The 21671-nt window shown below is 40.1% G+C and overlaps 1 protein-coding gene across 4 annotated transcripts in view; it reads right to left on the bottom strand.

Annotated features, from left to right (window-relative positions):
• The window catches only part of cd2ap (CD2-associated protein), a 238933-nt gene that overhangs the window by 175692 nt on the left and 41570 nt on the right, over positions 1–21671 (bottom strand). For 3 of the 4 annotated variants that reach the window (XM_072556564.1, XM_072556572.1, XM_072556581.1), the window contains exon 2: positions 19441–19601. In XM_072556564.1, coding sequence (XP_072412665.1) covers positions 19441–19601 — 161 coding nt within the window. The remainder of the gene's footprint in view (positions 1–19440; positions 19602–21671) is intronic. The other variant, XM_072556589.1, reaches the window with a different exon arrangement.

Below are 21671 nucleotides of genomic sequence, written 5' to 3'. Positions count from 1 at the left end.
AAGTTAAACTCCATCTGCTACTCCTCAGCCCATTGACCCATCTGATCAAGATCCCATTGTAGTCAGAGGTGACCTTCTTCACTGACCACTACACCTCCAATTTTGGTGTCAACTGCAGTCTTACAAACTATTCCTCTTATGCTCACATCCAAATCATTTATATAAAATGACGAAATGTAGTGCACCTAGCACCGATCCTTGTGGCACTCCACTGGTCACAGGCCTCCAGTCTGAAAAACAACCCTCCGCCACCACCCTCTCTTCTACCTTGGAGCCAGTTCTGTATCCAAATTGATAGTTCTCCCTGTATTCCATAAAGAGATCTAACCTTGCTAACTATGGGGAACCTTGTCAAATGCTTTACTGAAGTCCATATAGATCACTTCCACCACTCTGCCCTCATCAATCCTCTTTGTTACTTCTTCAAAATACTCAATCAAGGTTGTGAGACATAATTTCTCACACACAAAGCCATGTTGACTATCCCTAATCAGTCCTCACCTTTTCAAATACATGTACCTGCCGTCCCTCAGGATTCCCTCCAACAACTTGCCCACCACCGACGTCAGGCTCACTGGTCTATAGTTCCCTGGCTTGTCCTTACCACCCTTCTTAAACAGTGGCACCACATTAGCCAACCTCCAGTCTTCCGGTACCTCACCAGCAACTATTGATGATACAAACATCTCAGCGCAGGGCCTAGCAAACATTTCCCTAGCTTCCCACAGAGTTCTAGCTTACACCTGATCAGGTCCTGGGGATTTATCCACTTTTGTGCATTTCAGGACATCCAGCACCTCCTTCTATGATATGGACATTTTTCAAGATGTCATCATTTATTTCCCTACATTCTATAGCCCCCATCTCCTTTTCCACAGTAAACACAGATGCAAAATACTCGTTTAGTGTCGCCCTCATCTCCTGAGGCTCCACACAACGGCCGCCTTGCTGATGTTTGAGGGGCCCTATTCTCTCCCTCGTTACCCTTTTGTCCTTCAATGTACTGTAAAAAGCCTTTGGATTCTCCTTAACTGTATTGGCCAAAACTATTCTCATGTCCCCTTTTTGCCCTCCTGAGTTAAGGACAGAGATTACAAAAAATAGTAAGGTGACAGAACTGGGGTACAGATAACAACTAAATATAGAAATTCAGTAAGATAAGTAATTATAGGTTCCCTGTTGGTAGCCACTTGTTATGATGGTACTTACAGGAAGAAATAATGGGGCTTTTGAGATAAGTATGGCAATAATAATGGAGACTTGCAGTTATGTATACATTTGTCAGACAAATTTTTCCAATGTAGCCTGAATGTGGAGTTAAAAAAAAGTCAGTCAACTTGGGCTAACAAAAGGTTGTTCAGATTACACATGACTAAATGTAGAGGATAAAGTTGCCAAATATAGCAATAACTAGATTAGATTAGATTACTCAGTGTGGAAACAGGCCCTTCAGCCCAACAAGTCCACACCGACTTGCCGAAGCACACCCACCCATTCTCCCACATTTACCCCTGCACCTAACACTACGGGCAATTTAACATGGCAATTCACCCAACCTGCACATTTTTGTACTGTGGGAGGAAACCGGAGCACCCGGAGGAAACCCACGCAGACACAGGGAGAATGTGCAAATTCCACACAGTCGCCTGAGGCGGGAATTGAACCCGGGTCTCTGGCGCTGTGAGGCAGCAGTGCTAACCACCGGGACTGGAAGGTTTGTCGAATAAAAGAAAGGAGGACCAAGAAGCTGATAAAAGGGAGAATAGAATATGAATACAATTCACCAAATAAAAAAAGCATCCAAACATACATTTAAAAAAACGTTTGGCTAAAACAAACGTGGGTCCAGTAAGGGCAGAATTCTGGAGAATCTGTAACGGGTAATACAGAACCAGCAGAGAAACTACATCATTACTGCAATTGTTTTCACAGGTGACAACTTCAGAAAAATCCCAGAATTAGAGATCCTAATGGCTAGAGAGAATGAGTTGTTGTGGAAAATTCACATTAGTAAGATTAGTATACTGGAAAAAATTTAAGGCAAAAGTTGCTAAATCCCCAGTACCTAATGAACATACTGGAGTGCTTAAGGAGGTGGCTACAGAGACATATTGGTGATAGCTCCAAAGTCACAGAAATGTTGAAATCATTCCTGTGGATTAGAACATAAGTGTCCTTTCTCCATGAAGAGAATAAAAGAAAACAAGATACCGGTTGGCCCTACATCAGCAGAAAGGAAACTGCTATGGTTTATTTATTCCATCCATTATAATAGACATCTGGTTGGTATATATCAGATTGGGAACTGCAAATGGGAAATATAGTGTTCAAAAAAATTCAAACTTTTTCAAGCATATTAGTAACAAAATTGATAAAGGAGAACCAATAGACTTAGTAGAAAGCTTTTGATAAACTACTCCTGGGTCAAAAACATTTAAGTACTAGGATAGAAGGTGATTGTTGTCTTGTTAAACAATAACCCGCAAGACCTGTGGTTGCTGAAAATCAGAAATAGCTGGAAAAAAACTCAGATCTCTCAGCATCTGTAGAGAGAAATCAAAATTAACATTTCAGGTCCAGTGACCCTTCTTCAGAACTGATGGCAGCTAAGGTTGGCATTTATGCAGAAGACAGGGTGGGGGAGGCCAGAGAGAACAAAACTATTTTGACAGACAAAGCAACAGCCTCCCCATTTGTCACTTCCCCAGACTGACCTTTAACCACTGTGCCACCGTGCCGCCCACAAGAGATAGTTTATTAATTACTAAGATTAGATTACCTACAGTATTGGAAACAGGCTCTTTGGCCCAACAAGTCCACACCAACCCTCTGAAGAGTAACCCGCCCAAAACCATTCCTCTACATTTAACCCTGCCTAATGCACCAAACACTATGGGCAATTTAGCATGGCCAATTCACCTAACCTGCACATCTTTGGATTGTGGGAGGAAACTGGAGCATTTAGAGGAAACCCATGCAAACACTGGGAGAATGTGCAATTATTGAAGTCGCAAGCAACCGGAAGCAGATGCAATATAATGTGAAAAATTATGAAGTTAACCATTTTGGGAGGACTGATTTGGAGATGCTGGGATTGGACTGGGATGTGAAGGAGGTTCTGTTTACTTGGAGCTGGAAATGTGGCAAGGAGCCAGGGTACTATAGACCAGTCCACCAACACCCTGGAGTTGTTCAGGGAGAGGTGGGCGCCCCAGGGAGTGGAGTGCATTATTTCCCCCTCCAACTCTATTTTGATTTAGTCCCTGCCCTCCCCTTCACTGTTTTGATCACACAGCATTGCCCTTTGATGTGAAGGGCAGTGCTTGTCACTGGCCACTCGGGTGTTTTCCTATCTTCCTGGTGGTGGAAATTGAATAAGGATTCGTGCACTTTGTGTCTCTCACCTGCACACACACACCATGGGTGCTGGGGAAAAAATAAGAACTACCGCAGTTAGGCGGTAGTGTGGGGGTTAAATTTAAAAAAAAGAAAGAAAAAAAATAAACAGGAGTGTCAAAAAAGAACAGGAGTGTCAGACATCCTGCTCACTCTGAGAGCTGGCTCTGAGGGAGCTGGATCAATGTCAAGGACTCTCCATGCGTTAATATAGGGTGACTTGGTGACAGGATATTGGCCTCTGTGGAGTTATATAAAGAAAAAGAAAAAGAAAAAAACAGGAGTGCAGGAGGTTCTGTTCACTGGGAGCTGGATCAGTGGCAAGGAGCCGGGGAACTATAGACCAGTGAGGCTGACGTCAGTAATGGGCAAGTCGTTGGAGGGAATACTGAGGGACAGGACTTACATGTATTTGGAAGGGAAAGGACTGATTAAAGATAGTCAACATGGTTTTGTGCATGGGAAAACATCTCACGCACATGATTGATTTTTTTGAAATAGTAATGAAGAAGATTGATGAGGGCAGAATGGTGGACATGGTCTATATGGACTTCAGTAAAGCATTTGACAAGGTTCCTCATGATAGACTGGTTAGCAAGACTACATCTCATGGAATACAGGGAGAACTAGCCATTTGGATACAGAACTGGCTCAAATAGAAGACAGAGGATGGTGGTGGAGGGTTGTTTTTCAGACTGAATGACATGACTGGTTGTGTGCCACAAGCATGTTTGCCTTTATGGAAATGATTTGGATGCGAACATAAAAAGGTACAGCGAGTAAGTTTTTAGATGACACCAAAATTAGAGATGTAGTGGACAGCAAAGAAGGTTACCTCAGATTACGACAGGATCTTGATCAGATGGGCCAATGGGCTGAGGAGTGGCAGATGGAGTTTAATTTAGATAAAGGTGAGGTGCTGCATTTTGAGAAAGCAAAGTCCTAGGGAGTGTTGCTGAACAAAGTAACCTTGGAGTGCAGGTTCATAGCTCCTTGAATGTGAAGTCACAGGTAGATAGAATAGTGGAGACGGCATTTGTTATGCTTTCCTTTACTGGTTAGAGTATTGAGTACAGGAGTTGGGAGGTCATGTTGCTGTCCAGGACACTGGTTAGGCCACTTTTGGAATATTGCATGCAATTCTGGTCTTCTTCCTACTGGAATGATATTGTGAAACTTGAAAGAGTTCTGAAAAAACTTACAAGAATGTAGCCAGGATTAGAGAATTTGAGCTATAGGGAGAGGCTGAATAGGATAGGGCTGTTTTCCCTGGAGCGTTGGAGGCTGAGGGGTGACCTTATAGAGGTTTATAAAATCATGAGGGGTATGTATAGGACAAACAGACATGGTCTTTTTCCGGAGGTGTGGGAGCCCACAACTAGAGGGTCAGAGACAAAAAATTTAAAAGGAACCTAAGGGGCAATTTCTACCACGCACAGGGTGGTGCATGCATGGAATGAGGAAGTGGTGGAGGCTGATACACTTACAACATTTAAAAAGGCATCTGGATGGGTATATGAACAGGAAGGGTTGAGGGGGATTTGGGCAAAGTGCTGGCAAATGGGACTAGAATAGGTGAGGATATCTGGTCGGCATGGACAATTCGGACGGAAAGGTGTTTTCTGTACTGTGCACCTCTGACGTTTTGACTCTTCACATGTAGATGAAGGGTGACTTGGTGATGAGAAACATTGAGTTGCATTCCCCCTTGTGCAAAAAACAGGAATGAGGGGACACAATTTGAATACAAGGGATTCTGAGGTTCCTAAGTTTACAGAAATCGGTTTCCCTGACAGCAAAAGCCAGGTCATTGCCTCATGGTGGGTACATGGTCACTCAATATTTTTAAAGCAGATTACCGTTATCAAGAAGAGTCATATCATACTCAAAGTGTTAACTTTCTGTCTCTCTCCACAGACGATGCCAGACCTGCTAGGTTTCACCAGCATTCTGCTCCCATTTCAAATCTCCAGCATCCACAATGCTTTGCTTTTATTTCTTTGGTTAAATTCTCGACTGACAAGGGAGTTAGAGGAGAGTGGATTTCTGTGGCAATGTGAAATTGATACCATAATCTGAACAGCCATGATCTTTTTTGAATGACCAACATTATAGAAAAATTGTTCTTTAGAAACAGCACTTAAAGTGTTGGTGTTGGAATCACGTTACAGCCAATGCACATTTTTAAAGTTCTCACTAATTAAAGTATCCCCAGTTCATCAGTCACATTACAGCAAATTAATGTTTGAGAAAACACAGGTTGTAACAGAAGAACCTGTATTTGAATATTTTTGACCAACCAAACAGTTAGTTGATTGATTTTGGTTGCAAGTTGCTATATGGTTAAACAGCTTTCTACTTGCAAATATCAGACTCTTAACACAGTGCCTGTATTGTGCAAGAAACACTTCATGCTTACTTTAAATTGTATTTTAGGAAGCACAAATAATCCCAATTAGAATGCGATGACAAAAGCCTCACTGCATGCCCTTCCCTTTAAATATGCCTCCAAGGCGTTTTTACAAATATATTAAGGACAAAAGGGTAACGAGGGAGAGAATAGGACCCCTCAAAGTTCAACAAGGCGGCCTTTGTGTGGAGCCGTAGAAAATGGAGGAGATACTAAATGAGTATTTTGCATCAGTATTTACTGTGGAAAGGATATGGAAGACAGACTGTATGGAAATAGATGGTTACATCTCGCAAAATGTCCATATTGCAGAGGAGGAAGAGCTGGATGTCTTGAAACGCATAAAACGTGGATAAATCCCCAGGACCTGATCAGGTACACCCAAGGACTCTGTGGGAAGCTGGAGAAGTGATTGCTGGGCCTCCTGCTGAGATATTTGTATCATCGATAGTCACAGGTGAGGTACCGGAAGACTGGAGGTTGGCTAACATGGTGCCACTGTTTAAGAAGGTTGGTAAGGACAAGCCAGGGAACTATAGACCAGTGAGCCTGACTTCTGTGGTGGGCAAGTTGTCTGAGGGAATCCTGAGGGACAGTATTTACATGTATTTGAAAAGGCAAGGACTGATGAGGGATAGTCAACATGGCTTTGTGCATGGGAAATCATGCCTCACAAACTTGATTGAGTTTTTTGAAGAAGTAACAAAGAGGACTGATGAGAGCAGAGCAGTAGATGTGATCTATATGGACTTCAGTAAAGCATTCGACAAAGTTCCCCATGGGAGACTGGTTAGCAAAGTAAGATCGCATGGAATACAGGGAGAACTAGCCATTTGGATACAGAACTGGCTCAAAAAGTAGAAGACAGAGGGTGGTGGTGGAGGCTGTTTTTCAGACTGGAGGCCTGTGACCAGTAGAGTGCCACAAGGATTGGTGCTGGGTCCTCTACTTTGTCATTTATATAAATGATTTGGATGCAAGCACAAGAGGCACAGTTAGTAAGTATGCAGATGCCACCATAATTGGAGGTATAATGGACAGTGAAGAGGGTTACCTCAGAATACAACAAAATTTTGACCAGATGGGCCAATGGACTGAGAAGTGGCAGATGGAGTTTAATTGAGATAAATGTGAAGTGCTGCATTTTGGGAAAGCAAATCTTAGCAGGACTTATACACTTAATGGTAACATCCTAGGGAGTGTTGCTGAACAAAGAGACCTTGGAGTGCAGGTTCATAGCTCCTTGAAAGTGGAGTCGCAGGTAGATAGGATAGTGAAGGAGGCATTTGGTATGCTTTCCTTTATTGGTCAGTGTACTGAGTCCAGGAATTGGGAGGTCATGTTGTGGCTATACAGGACGTTGGTTAGGCCACTGTTGGAATATTGCATGCAATTCTGGTCTCCTTCCAATCAGAAAGATGTTGTGAAACTGGAAAGGGTTCAGAAAAAATTTAAGGATATTGCCAGGGTTGGAGGATTTGAACTATGGGGAGAGATTGAATAGGCTGGGGCTGTTTTCCCTGGAGTGTCGGAGGCTGAGGTGTGACCTTATAGAGGTTTACAAAATCATGAGGGACATGGATAGGGTAAATAGACAAAGTCTTTTCCCTGGGGTGGGGGAGTCCAGAACTAGATGGCATAAGTTTAGGGTGAGAGGGGAAAGATATAAAAGAGACCTAAGGGGGCAACGTTTTCACACATAGGGTGATACGTGTATGGAATGAGCTGCTAGAGGAAGTGGTGGAGGCTGGTACCATTGCAACATTTAAGAGGCATTTGGATGGGTATATGAATAGGAAGGGTTTGGAAGAATATGGGTCGGGTGCTGGCAGGTGGGACTAGATTGGGTTGGGACATCTGGTCGGCATGGATGGGTTGGAACAAAGAGTCTGTTTCTGTGCTGTACATCTCTATGACTCTAGTAAATTGGTTCACTTCCGCACAACCCACACACTGCCATAGCAGCTCAAAGACTTGAAGAAACAAAAACAGTTTCTTCAATTTATAACATATGACAAACAAGAGTTGCAATGATATTCACAGTAATCCATGGATCAGACAATTTATTGAACTGTAACTCAATTTTTAAAAATGTGTGCATATGTGAGAGAGTCTGACAGATAGTGAGAGACGTGGAGAGGGAGACTGATGAAAAACACCTCATAATAGGGAAGCAGCTCTACATTCTAGACTTCGAATAGGCTCTCTACCTTTTTGTCCTCTCACGCTATCCCTACCACCGAAATGGCAACACAGGCCATATAACTAAATAAACTGGAACTATGCACAGCTCACATTTTGAACTATTTCAGTGCTTTGTCTTAATTTTGGAATAAATTTTCAGTTAATTATCTAATTGAAGTGTGCCGTCACTTTTTTTGTTAGAATTTAAATGTAAACTATTTGTTGTCTTCCGTTCTATTATATTTTGACAATGGAAAATTGAAAACTAAATCTAAAAAGCTCATTTATTTAAAAAAAAAGGCTTAATCTTCCTATTTCTTATCACAATACGACTTTAAATCATATCCAAAATGGATTTCACATCAAGTGCTTTTAATCTGTGATGCCTCACAACAAGATGAAAAATACTAAAGTATCATGTTCCGAAATCAAAACAGCTTCATTCCTTGCTAGTTATTGACCTGTTGATGTTTTCCTTGTCCCTGCTGTTTTGTTCCCAAAGTAAAGAGGAAAACCACACCTTTACACTGTAAAGGGAATGCTTACAGTTTAAAAAACCAAGGCTAGGAGAGGTTCAAAATGTTCTCTAAAATAATTAGAAGGCCCCAACTGAAGCCTCAATCCTTTCCACTCAGAATATCCAATGTGTCTACAACCAAAACAATCCAACTTAGATGCTCCTGTTTGTTTTATCAACCAGGCTCTTGGGTTGCTAGTTCGCAGTGATACATGATTCTTATAGCGCTCAAGCAACAATCACAGCCAGGCATCTGCAGCTGGTTAAAAATTGCAAAACCTGTACATTCTAAACAGGATAGAGAGATTTAATTTTTCTGTTTAGCAGTATAAAACCGTCTCCATTACGTGAATAACTTTTTAAAACAGTGTATTCCCTACCTATTAACCATCTTTTTCTACAGAACAGCTGTGCAAACTATCAATTCAATTTCCTGCTACTTCAAACACTCTGTGGACGTGGCAAGTGGAACTTACTACAACTCGCAAGGTGTGCCAAGTGTATTTTAACATTCCCTTGAACTGGTCATTCAGACAGGTCTGTTAGTTCTTTCTACTCAACAGCTGAATGTGACAGTACAACAGGATCCTAATTTTTTTTTAGCAATCAACGACAATGTTATACTATGACTGAATGAAAAAAAAATTAAAAATAAAATTTTTTTTTGGGAAATGTATAACAAAGTCATAATGCTTAGCAAGAGAAGAAACCATGCTTAATATTTACAATGCTCAAACTTCCTACCAAGATTTTGCCATGTCATTACAAAGAACATGTAAAAAAAAGGCTGAAAAGCATAATTATCTTAAATCACATACAACAGGAGGGAAAATGTTTCCCAAGCTTGAACATTACAAGCATCTTAAAAGCAAATATTTACAATTTTATAGCATACAAAACAGGCTATTCAGCCCATTTGGTTCTGACCAGAATTTGTACTCTATGTAGGCTTTTTCCCACTTTGGCCGTAATGAAGCATATCAACATAACCTTCTCTACTTTTTCCTCCAACTGTTTATCTGCCTTCAACTAACATGCATTTATGCGATTCATCTCAACTACCTAATGTTGGAAAGTTAAAATTTCTTACCACTATTCCGAATTCTGTCTTGCATTTAGTACGACACCTTTTCTTTTTAAAATGTCCTTCATTGAACTCATCCAAGTGAAAATTCTTAATTTCTACCCTATTAAAATCCTCCATTATGTGATTCTTCTGTATTTTTTCAAGGGAGAAGTGCCCCAGAGTATTCACTACTTCCTAAGAGTGAAAACCTTGCAGTTTTAATACCAATTTTAAGTGGTGTCAGGTACATTTGAATTTAGATGTTAGTCTTTTGTGTATTTCAACCAGATACACTTTTAAATGAAAGAAATTCAAATAACCTCTGAAACCTCTGGAATTAAAAATTCATTTCCACATAAATGAGAGCAAATCTCTCAATTTCCTCATTACATTATTTTGGTATCCATGGGCCTGTACCCCAGTGCTCACAGTTTGGAGAAAAAAAGACAATTTCTAAGAGCCAGCAGTTTCAAATTAGTCTTAAAACACTGTTTTAATGGCAAAAGAACAGATCTCAGGAATAGGAAAAAAAAAGTAGATAGCAGCTTAATTTTTACATCAGGAATGAACTATCTGTAAAGGATGGATTAAATATATCTACAGGATTGTAAAAAGTACAGGTCATTCTGTTATAAAGCAAGTATCGCTAATGAAAGCTCACTCCAACACAATTGACGTACAGGGGACAGTGTTTCTAAAGCGCAAACTTTTAAACAGTGTATTAGTTATAAAGCCAATCCACCCCCATTAATTTAAACGGTTCTGCTATTAGGCAATTTCCATAAAACACAAGGTTGCATGAGAACGGAACTACCCTGTTTTAGCAATGTGTGGTATATTGCTTATATAGTTTACACAGAATTACTGGAATACAGAACTTTTACTTTTCATCTCTAAATTGTACTCTAAATTTTCCACTGAAAGTTGCCATTTTGTTCAAGTCATTGAAAGTTAGGATTTGCGTAACAAAATAAAATGCTTCATGTTGAGCTCAGTCAAACATTATCTAATGCAACTGATGTACATTCATTCATTCAACATCAGTATTACTATTGAGATTTAAGATTTAACCAATGATACATATGCTGTAAAAAAAAAGGGCCCTTTTTCAAACCTTGAAATCCATTAAAATACAAACAAAATCCTGAAAATAATAGTGTGTTGCCTGAGGTATACCACCAAAGCATTTCCATCAACAGCAGTCCCTTTACCTTAGAAATGGAATTAAAAATCATGGAACCAAAGAACAAATTTCTGAGGTTTACACATCCAAATTAAAGTATGACGGCCAACAATTTACTGTTAGGTACCAGCAATGATATACTGGATTAGTGGTGCTGGAAGAGCACAGCAGTTCAGGCAGCATCCAACGAGCAGCGAAATCGACGTTTCGGGCAAAAGCCCTTGCCCGAAACGTCGATTTCGCTGCTCGTTGGATGCTGCCTGAACTGCTATGCTCTTCCAGCACCACTGCCCGAAACGTCGATTTCGCTGCTCGTTGGATGCTGCCTGAACTGCTGTGCTCTTCCAGCACCACTAATCCAGTATTTGGTTTTCAGCATCTGCAGTCATTGTTTTTACCAGCAATGATATCACCACCTGCAATCTCAGTGCTCAAAAGGAAGAGAGAGTGTGCAGCAATTTAAGGAGCACAGATTAATTCAAAACTAAGTATTACTATAATGTAAGACAAAGACCAGATGACATTACACAAAACATAATGATTTCAAAAAAATGAACTCTTGCAAAGTCAAAGAAATTCAAAGAAAGCAAACTTTGCAAAGGTAGCCAAGCTTGTAACAAATTGAACATTATCCTGATATTCAAAAGAGGTGCCAGACAAGGTAATTTAGTATTCGATCTGAAGTGTTGGAATTGCTTACTGGCGAGCTTATGAAACTCAAGACCAAAAAAAAATTCATTATATCACAAATGGATAAAAAAATTAATACCCATTTTAGGTAAGTGTATAAATAACATATATAGGTGTGTAGTGTCCATTATAAGACCACAATATACAACTCAAGAAGGCTGATGTAACCATGTTATCAGAATTAGCAGAACACTTGCAAAAGCCAAACTCAGTCACACAATCAAAACTACACGTTCATCCCAACAGGTCTAGAATGCTATTTTTTTGTGTTTATCAAACATGGTCTTGACTTTCAACTTCAGCTTTGGAATGGGCCATTTCAAGTTAGTGATCTGCAAAGCAAACTTTTGCCTGAATAGAAAGCACAGTGCTAGAGAAACTCAGCAGGTCTGACAGCTTTTGCAGAGACAGAAATAAGAGTTAATGCCTCAAAACTCACATTACCCCTTTAGAGCCTGAAGAACACTGAAAATTCCAAGAACTAGTATCAGTAGCTAGAATATTGGTGGTGGAAAAGCAAGCTGGTCAGCATGTGAGCATTCACCAGGTCATTCCTGAGAGATACACCACACGAGGGGTACAGACAGTCAACTATGACAGATGCTGCAGAATCTAGCTCCTTGTGAACTTCAGACATACGAACAAGGAACAGGAGTAGGCCACTTGACCCTTCAGGACTGTTCCACTACTCAAAGATCATGAATTTTAACCTCAGCTGTGCACACATCACCGATAACTGGTCATCCCTTTGATAAGCAATAATCTCATTATCTCAGACTTCAAAATACAGTCATTTCTTCGATCATGCATTAGCTGCATTCTTGTGTGACCCCACACTATGTAAAAACCACGCAATAAAACTAGCATTTAAAGTGTTGGCAATGTAATTGCGTTATAACTAAGACACGTTCTAAAAGTTCATACTTTAGAAACAGCGTCCCCTTTTCATCAATCGCGTTACAGCCAATTTGCTTTGACAAAATGCGGGTTGTAGCGGAACGACCTGAAGTTGACTCTGTCTCCCATTCGAGCAAAGTCACCAAAATCTGTAGGAGGAGCCTTGATCTCATGGGTTAACCTGTTCTGTTCCTTCCTCATACACAAGTCAACCAACTGCTTCACCTAGAAACACTAGGACAACCCAAACCTTCACATGGGGTAGGATTCTGAACCCAGCCAACAACACTCCCTATCAGGTCTCCAGCAGTCCACAAGTTTGTCTACAGTAAAGGTTAATTCCAAGTCACATAGGATTCATTCCAGATCTCCTGGAACAAGATGCATCCCACTTGGGAATGACCTAACCATCAAGTCACATGTTTAAAAAGTACCAACACAGGCAGGTACCAGGAATATGACCAAACAGTCACGGGAACTAAGGAAGATCAAGCTGGATTCTAAAAATAATCGGGTCAAAAGAAAGGATGCAAAGGAGAAAAACATCGCCAAAAGGGACTCATTGAAGATGGATGGTTTTTTGTGGTTCCCATCAGAATGAAGCACTTCAGCAGGGTTATTCAAAATGTGCAAAAAACGTGGCTATGCTGAGGCTGTAGAATCCAAAAGAGCAAGTATAAACCAGTTCAACTCCTCAGAAATTAAAAGGCTGAACTTCGAGCGAGTGTGTTCCAGGATCAAAAGAACAGCAGGGTACTAAAGCAAACATGGCAGAGATAGAGGGAACAGCAGCCATAAAAGCTGGTCAGCACAGTCCTCCTCTCCATAATTAATTCAGCACACCAAGTTCCCAGACTCAACAAATAAAGGTGGATGAGAAAGAGCCCACATCCTCACTGGAAGAGCGAGATGTTAGGCCAACCAGCACCTTCTCCCAAAACAGACAAGAGAGTGAGGGAGACGCTGAAAATTCATAATGCAGAATAGCATGAATCAGACAGCTATCCAAACCAGTTACATTCCATCAGGTATGGGAGGAGGATTCAGACAACCCTGCTCAAGGGCAGCAAAACAAGAACACATTTGGGACACCTCAGATACTGAAGTAGCCTCTGTCCATTTGCAGCAAGGTATGGACAATAATCAGCCTGGGCCATAAAGTGTCAAGTACCACTTGCACCACAGAAGTTCCATCTCAAACAAAAGGGAATTTGAACATCTTTTGATGTTAAATTGCATTACCATCCCTTAATTGTCCTACTATCAATATCCTGGGATTACCATTGACAAAAATTTACCTCAGCCAGCCACATAAATCAAGTATGGGAGCAGATCAGAGTCTCATAATTCTGAGATTGATTGCTCACCCCCTGCCTCCCCAAAGCATGCCCATCCATAAAATACAAGACACTAAATGTGATGGAATACTCCCCATCTGATGTTTAAGAACAGGACGAAGAACCTTAAAACACAATAATCACTATGCAAAAGGTTCTGAGAAAATTATTCACACTCAAAATAGATCAAGTCCCCAGGGCAGGGTCAATTTCATTCACAAGTCTTAACAAGTAGCAGCAGCTGAAATAATAGATGCATTGCTTTTAATTTTGTGAACCGTGCCAGATTCTTTGAAAAAGTTGTAACAAATTAGGAAACAGATGAGGTGTAGAAAATGGAGGAATAAAAGCAGGAATTACATCTTAACACCTGTTGTAGGGAATTCATTATAAAACGAGCTGTAGCAGGACACAAATCTCCATACATTCACAGCCATTCATGGTTTGGTGAAAGAAAAATCAAGCTTAATTCATCTATTTGGGTTCTTTGAGAGCATTAATAAGGAATGTAGTTATGGGAGACCTGTGGGAGTGGTGTGCTTGCATTTGACAAGGTGCCAGATTGAAGATTATTAAACAAAGTAAGGACTCGTGATGTAGGGGTAATGTATTAGCATGGATACACATTTGTCAAATTATAGGAAACAGCTGGCACAATGGTTAGCACGATGTAGCATGCTGGGGCCTCAACTACTTACAATCATTAATGAAAAACATGTTGGGATCAAATAAATGGTTGCAAAATTTGCTTATTATAAGACAGATTGGAGTCGTAGCTGTGAAGAGGACATAATTCTGCCAATGACTACACATAATCTCAGATAGTGGCACAAAGTTGGCAGATGTGGTAGAACATGGGAAAATAAACCAGTACAGCATATTATTTCAATGTACAGAGTGTGCAGAATTCAGTGATACAGAAGGACCTTGATATTCTGGTCTATGAATCTCTGAATTTTAGCATACAGGGACAATAAGTGAGGAAGGCAACAAACTAATTAAAACATACAACTAAGAAAGTTTTGGTACAATTGTGCAGGACATTAGTGCAGCTGTTTACTACTGTGTACTGTTTTGGTCTTCGTGTTGAAGAAATGGCATTATTGGATGACTTGATGCAGAGAATGATTACTCAACTGATTCCTGGAATGAAGGGGTTAGGTTAAGAGGAAAGGCTGGCCCAGCATCCTTTGGAGTTTAAAAAAATAATGATGGGTTTTCTTACTGAAACAAGATTTTGAAGAGGGAGAGGGTAATGAATATTTATGGAACAGACTACAATGAATTGACCTAATTTAATAATAGGGAGTCTCTCTCAATTTAGGCACAGATGAGCCGCCTCTTGGACTTTAATTTGAAATAGTTTGGGAATGTCAAAGGTTATGAGAATACCAGAACCAACGGGCAAACAGGAGTGGATTCTTAGATGCTTCTGCACTATAGCTAACCACATTACAGCCTTCAGTTCAAAGGCAAATCAGGGATGAACAATCCCAACACTACATGAAAGAATAAACAAAAAAAAATGTCAGTAGCTCTCTGAAGCTTGAGTAAATATATATCCAAGTGGATAATGGTTTTCCAGTGAACAAAAATAATTCTATCAGTGAGTAGAGTCATTGATGGTACATCAAGCAGCATTTCCTCAACAAGTGACCTTTTCATTGATATCCAGTTGGATTTTACCAGACAACTCAGCTTCTGACCTCAATACAACATTGGTCAAAATACAGATTTAACAGCTGTACTCCAGAAACGCACAACATTGCCAACAACAAAGCAGCATTTGAGAGTCTGGCGTCAATAAATTTCAAGTCAAGGGCACTGGGCGGCAACTCTGTTAGGTGGAGTCATACCTAGCACAAAAAGAGACGGTTGTATTTGTTTGCAATCATCTCAGTACTGCAGGAATTCCTCAGTGTAGCATCCAAGGCCCAGCTAGCTTCACTTCATTTACCTGACAGGAAGACCGCAACTTGGGACGTTTGCTTATTAGTGTTCTGAGGGAGGTGTTAGTATGCTACAGCAGTCTACAGATATCCATATGGAATCTAAATGCATAATTTTCCTTCCACTTTTTAATTAATTCTCCTTTGATCAGAAATTATGAACAAACAGAAGCCATCAGGATAACGAATTAGAGAGGTCTTCTTTACCCCACAGTTCAAGAACACACTATCAGAATTATCAGCAATTTAAAGGAGGGACATTGAGACAGTCCAAAATAATCTAAGTACACCTAATGCACCAACAACTTGAACAAATAAAGAAAAAGAGATCAGAAACAGAACTTGCTAAATTACCCTTTGGTTACGAAGGCTCAATTGTTTGTCTACTATGACTGGTGTCCTTAAACACAGGAGCCCATGAACATTAATGTGAGGGCATCTCCATCTAAGCCAACTTCTCCATTTTCCACTTTGGTGGTGTCAATACCAAATTCTCAGTTGAGAAACTGAACTTTTGATTGGATATTACTTCAGCACAACTTGAAGTAATTGACAAAAAGATCAGGAACAACATTTTACAAGCCATGCCATTCCAAGGTAAAAAGCAAGCATTTTTGTGAAAGCTTGTAAACTTTTTAAAAACTCTTCCCCAATTCTCGAAGCAACCCCACCCCACACAATCCAGTCCAAAAAAATCTACATTTGTCACAGATTCACGATTATGATAAATTTACATTTCATCTTTGAGACCCATGATTATTACACTGCAGAATTACAATCCAGTGTCATCACTATAACTTGAAAGTCTTTCACGCATTCAGGCAATTATTTTTTAATGAACTGTTTGCTAATACACAATCAATCAAAATTGTCAAAAACACTGAACTGGAGGAAGGGATCTAATTTTCCAACCTGCATGCAAATGGTTAACTATTTAGAGTTCTTAAAGAACATAAGAAACAGGAGTAGGCCATATCAAGCCTCCTGAGATATTCAACAAGATCATCACTGATCTGCCTCCGGGCCTCAGCTTCACCTTTTGTGCCAGCTCAAAGCGGAATCCTCAGCATTTTAAATAAAACACTATGTCTAACTCCTCTGTCACCCCAGTGTAACCTCTACATCTCTCTGGGTAGACAATTCCAGACATTTACCATCCTCAAGAAGAGTTCCCTTCGCAACTCAGTTTTGAGAGTCTCCCCTCACTCTGTATTAAAGTCCCTGAGTTTGAGAATCCCATAATAATGGAAATATCTTCACGTCAATCCTTTGAGCCCCCTCAGAATCTTATGGGTGACTCATAACTGCCACACTTCCAAATTCTAATAAATAATAACTTGCCCTGTTTAACTGTTCACAATTAAACAACCCCTTCACCTGAAAAAAAATCAGTCAAGTGAATCTATTTTGAATTACTCTAATACCAGTACATATTTGCTTCAGTACAGGGGCTAAAACAGTACACAGTACTCTAGGTACACAGTCTCACAAACACCCTGTTACTGTTCTAACAAGACTTGCAAGTTTTTAAAGTCCAACCCTTTAGCAAAAAGGTCAAAACTTTATTTGCCTTCCTAATTATTGTTGCATGATAACATTTTGTGCTGCATACACAAGAACACCCAGATTTTCTGTGCAGTACTTAATTGCATACTCCCTCCATTGAAATAATAGTTGCCTTCTCATTGTGCACTTTGGTGAGTACAATCTCATACTTCCCTATATTAAACTCTTTGTGCCAAGCTTTTGCACCCACACTCAATCTATATTTCCTTGCAGATTCCTTATATCCTTACGATACAAGGGCTCCCCACTTCTTGTTTTTCCCCAGAGGGGTAGTGAATTTGGATGCCTTACAGCCAGCTCCATGATGATTTCCCTTTTGCCAGACCAAGCTTGATTGCAATAAGCTTTCCTAATTGTCCTGCTGTTGGTTTCACTAAGGGGCTCAAGCATTTTCTCAACATGTTAAGCTAATTGACATACAATTTCCCACATTTTGTCACCCTCTTTCCTTGAACAGGGACATAATATTTACTCTTTTCAAATCAACTGGGACCCATCCAAAATCCAGAGTGTTCTGGAATTATTCAACCTATGCCTCCACCTCTCTACAACCACTTCTACTGAACCGCTTGAAAGCAGGCAAGTGGGTACTGACAATTTGTCTGCCTCTCATTCTATTTGTCAAATACTTTGCTCCTCATGGCAGGACCTGTTAAAAGGCCTTTCCTTCCATTAGCACCTTGCTTATCTGCTATCTTTAGGATGCTTACAGTCCACTCTGCTATACAGATCGATGCAAATTGTTGTTTTAAACTATCTTAACATTTGTTAAGATTATTAATCCCCCAGTTCTGTTCTCGAAGGATCCCACATTTACTTCAGCCACTTTCCTTTTACACACCGGTAAAAACTTGTGCTGTTTTTATATTTCTTGCAAATTTGTTTCCGTGAACAATTTCCTCACTTCTTGGATTTTTACTAATCCTCTACTGGTTCTAAAAAATTCCAATCCTTTGGCCAAACACTAGTTTTCCTTGTTTTGTGCTGGATACTCTCTTTGACCACTTTTGTGAACCACAGGTGGTTCATCATTCTCATGAAATACTTTGTTTTGACCAGAATAAATTTTTGCTGAGTGTTTTGGAATATCTGCTTATCCACTGACCTTACACAGTTGGTTTATTTTCCAGCCTGCTTTAGACAGCTTTCTTCGTACCTCAGTAACTCTCCCTTATTTAAGTTAGTGACAGTGGGTTGAGACCAGAGTTGCTCACTCTCAAATAGCCTGAAATTGTCCCAGGTTAGGAAACTTCTTCCTATAGCATCTTCAATAGTGATAGGACATTACTAGATCCATAAAAAAACCTGCTCCCAGGTAGGTCCTGCAATGCTTTGAGCTAAGAAATCAGCCCTGATGCACTTTTCGAATTTGTCTTCCATGTTGTATTGTTCCATCAAAGTTGGATAGTCAATATTCAGATTAAATTTAGTCATGACAATCTCAGTGGCCTTTTTGTAAGCCTCCATTTACTGCCTGATTTATACTTCACCCTACAATGAGGAAATTCTTCTGGTGCCTACAGATGACTGCTACCCAGGACTTCTTCCCCTTTTTATTTCTTACTCCCACCTAAACAAATTCCACATCACAATCTATTCCATCTCTATCATTACTAGCCACTGCAACGATACCTTTCCTTTGTTAATAATGCGACCCTACCTCAAAGTTTGGGAGAAGATTTGTAGCTCGGGTGCTCGTTGTTGAGGTTCTGTTCGCCGAGCTGGGAATTTGTGTTGCAAACGTTTCGTCCCCTGTCTAGGTGACATCCTCAGTGCTTGGGAGCCTCCTGTGAAGCGCTTCTGTGCGGTTTCCTCCGGCATTTATAGTGGCCTGTCTCTGCCGCTTCCGGTTGTCAGTTCCAGCTGTCCGCTGTCGTGGCCAGTATATTGGGTCCAGGTCGATGTGTTTGTTGATAGAGGCCACTACAAATGCCGGAGGAAACAGCACAGAAGCGCTTCACAGGAGGCTCCCAAGCACTGAGGATGTCACCTAGACAGGGGACGAAACGTTTGCAAGACAAATTCCCAGCTCGGCGAACAGAACCACAACAGCGACCCTACCTCCTTTGCTGCTTTGCATATTCTTCTGGAACGGTTAATACCCTTCACATGCTTATTATGAGCATGCTCTTAAAACCATTAGACAAAATCATAATACAAAAGTATATAATGCTCTCATATTCTGCTCCATAAATCAAAGATAAAAGCATGATAGATTTATTACAGCATGACTTTTCTTACTCACTTTGACAAAATTATCAGGGAATAATCCCCTCTTTCCATTCAATTCCCCTTCACACCACCCTTCTTCTTCAAGTTTTCTTACATTCCTGATGAGATCGCCAACTCGGAGGGTAAGTTCATCCTCTTGTGCAGCCTCATAGTCATATTCCACTGTGACCTCCACTGAAAAGGAACATAAATATAGTTAATCAAATCAGAAGCAGTGACTTCTTGTTAGAATAGAAGTGAAAGTTTTTGTTGCCATGGTAAAATAAGCAAGTTGACATCTCCAGGTTGGGTTAGGGTGGGTAGAAGAATGAGGGCAGAGGACAGTGTTGGTATGCCTGCAGTTTACCAGCTGCCAATAAAAAAAATCTGAAGCTACTACATTATAACTATAAGTAAACACATGCACTCCTCTGCACAGTCATGCTATAATATATTTTATCTGTTTATTCAATCAAAAGGGAGTGGAGAGCCTAATTCAGTCCTCAACTTAGGGCATCACATCACCCCAAATTCGTCAGAACCATTAATTCCTCCTTTCCTCAGAAAAACTTTTGGATCAAATATCACAGTTGGAAGTTATCAATATCCACATAAGCTTGTAAGTGAACTTGGAATTTTTCAGGTATTTATAATGCAATATTCCAGGTAAGATAGCAATGTCACTGAAATATCAATTGAGTCCCTCAGATTTTGATTGTGTGGTATCCATTTGGTTGAACATCCATTTTCAGCCACATTCCTCAGTAATTCAGGTAGGAAAATATTTACAATGGTTAAGCTTTGTGAATTTTTGCTTTTCCTCAGTTGGAAATTAGATTCGGTTTATGTCTACACTTGTGTCCTGACCTTGTGGCCCATTCCCACAGAACAGTGGAATTCGTTGGACCAGTACAGGAACAGGCAATTTCAGCACATTTCTGTTAACGATCAAGCGCGATAAAAATATTATATTAATTATGTGGGACAACCCAAGAACAAAACTACAGTTACAGTGGTAAATAGATACAGACTATGTCCATTTTTTTTCCCAGTTTATACTTTCAAAGCTCGATACCTTTACATCATTCCAAAATGCTGATGAAACTTGCAGCAGCAGTTCAAAACCACTTATTGCAGCTTTTTGCCACACTCCATTAGTCAATTTTTCAGCATCTTTTCGCAAAACGTCAAAGGGAGACGAATTGAAGTTGGGTTAAATTACAAATGTTTAAAAAGTGAATTCACTGGAAGTCCAGCTAAATGTTGGATGCTCCTGTATTTTTACTTCACAGACTATTTTAGAATTTTACAAGACAGACAGAGACCATTCGACCCATTGTGTCAGTATCATTTCATCATTTCCCATCAGCGAAATGACTCAAAGCCAAGTTGTAAAGGACTACAGTGCCTATTCCATCAGAAATTGCATACTTACATAAATGGTGGCGGGGAGCATTTACTTTTAGCATACTGAATAACTTCATTTGCAACATTCATATGAGCAAAGAGCATGACTCGGCCCATATTTGCAATTACAATCAAGCAATCAATCGCGCAATCATCGAAGTTGCTGAAACATTTCTGTCACCAACTCACTTGCCTGGCTTGGTGTTTAAACTTGCTAAGAAACAGAATTTTGGATTGTCAGCTATGTATTGTAGTTCCTTCCAAGTTAACCTCTGCCGACATGTTATGGCATAGGATTGCAACAGGTGAGACTTGAACCCAGTCCTCTTAGTCTCGATGTGACAAGAAAACTTGTTATAAACTGCCCTATTTGTCTTTATTTAGGTTAAACTACAGCATCCATCAACCAATGCCCATTTTCAAAAAGATTTAATACTATTCTCAGCAAAACGAACTATTTAGTCGTGTCAACACTGGAACTGGTTCCGAAATGCTAACCACTAAATGCTAACATGAAGAAAATCGTATTACAAGCTATTTGAGCTCCAAGAAGCAGGAAGGTGCAGTTATTAATGTCTTTCTCAAAACAGCAAGCTCAACAGTCTGTAGCAAAACAAAAGATTACATACGAATCAAAAAAAAAAGAGGAAATCAGATGGCAAAATCTGTTTTGGGGCCAGGGAGGGGGGAGAGAAAGACAACAATCCACATAGACTGACAGCTACTTTACCAACTTTTGAAAGGGATTGTTGGAAAGCCCCTCAGTTCAGCCAAAAAAAGCCACAACGTGTCATTATTATGTGGTTCCCAGACAAAAGCAAAGCATATCTTTATATGAGGTTCTCATATAAAAAAAAA

The sequence above is a fragment of the Chiloscyllium punctatum genome, chromosome 3 (assembly GCF_047496795.1).
Source record: "Chiloscyllium punctatum isolate Juve2018m chromosome 3, sChiPun1.3, whole genome shotgun sequence".
NCBI classification, from domain to species: domain Eukaryota; kingdom Metazoa; phylum Chordata; class Chondrichthyes; order Orectolobiformes; family Hemiscylliidae; genus Chiloscyllium; species Chiloscyllium punctatum.
The sequence above is the reverse complement of the archived record's forward strand: the minus strand, read 5'-3'. Positions and strand labels throughout refer to the sequence as shown.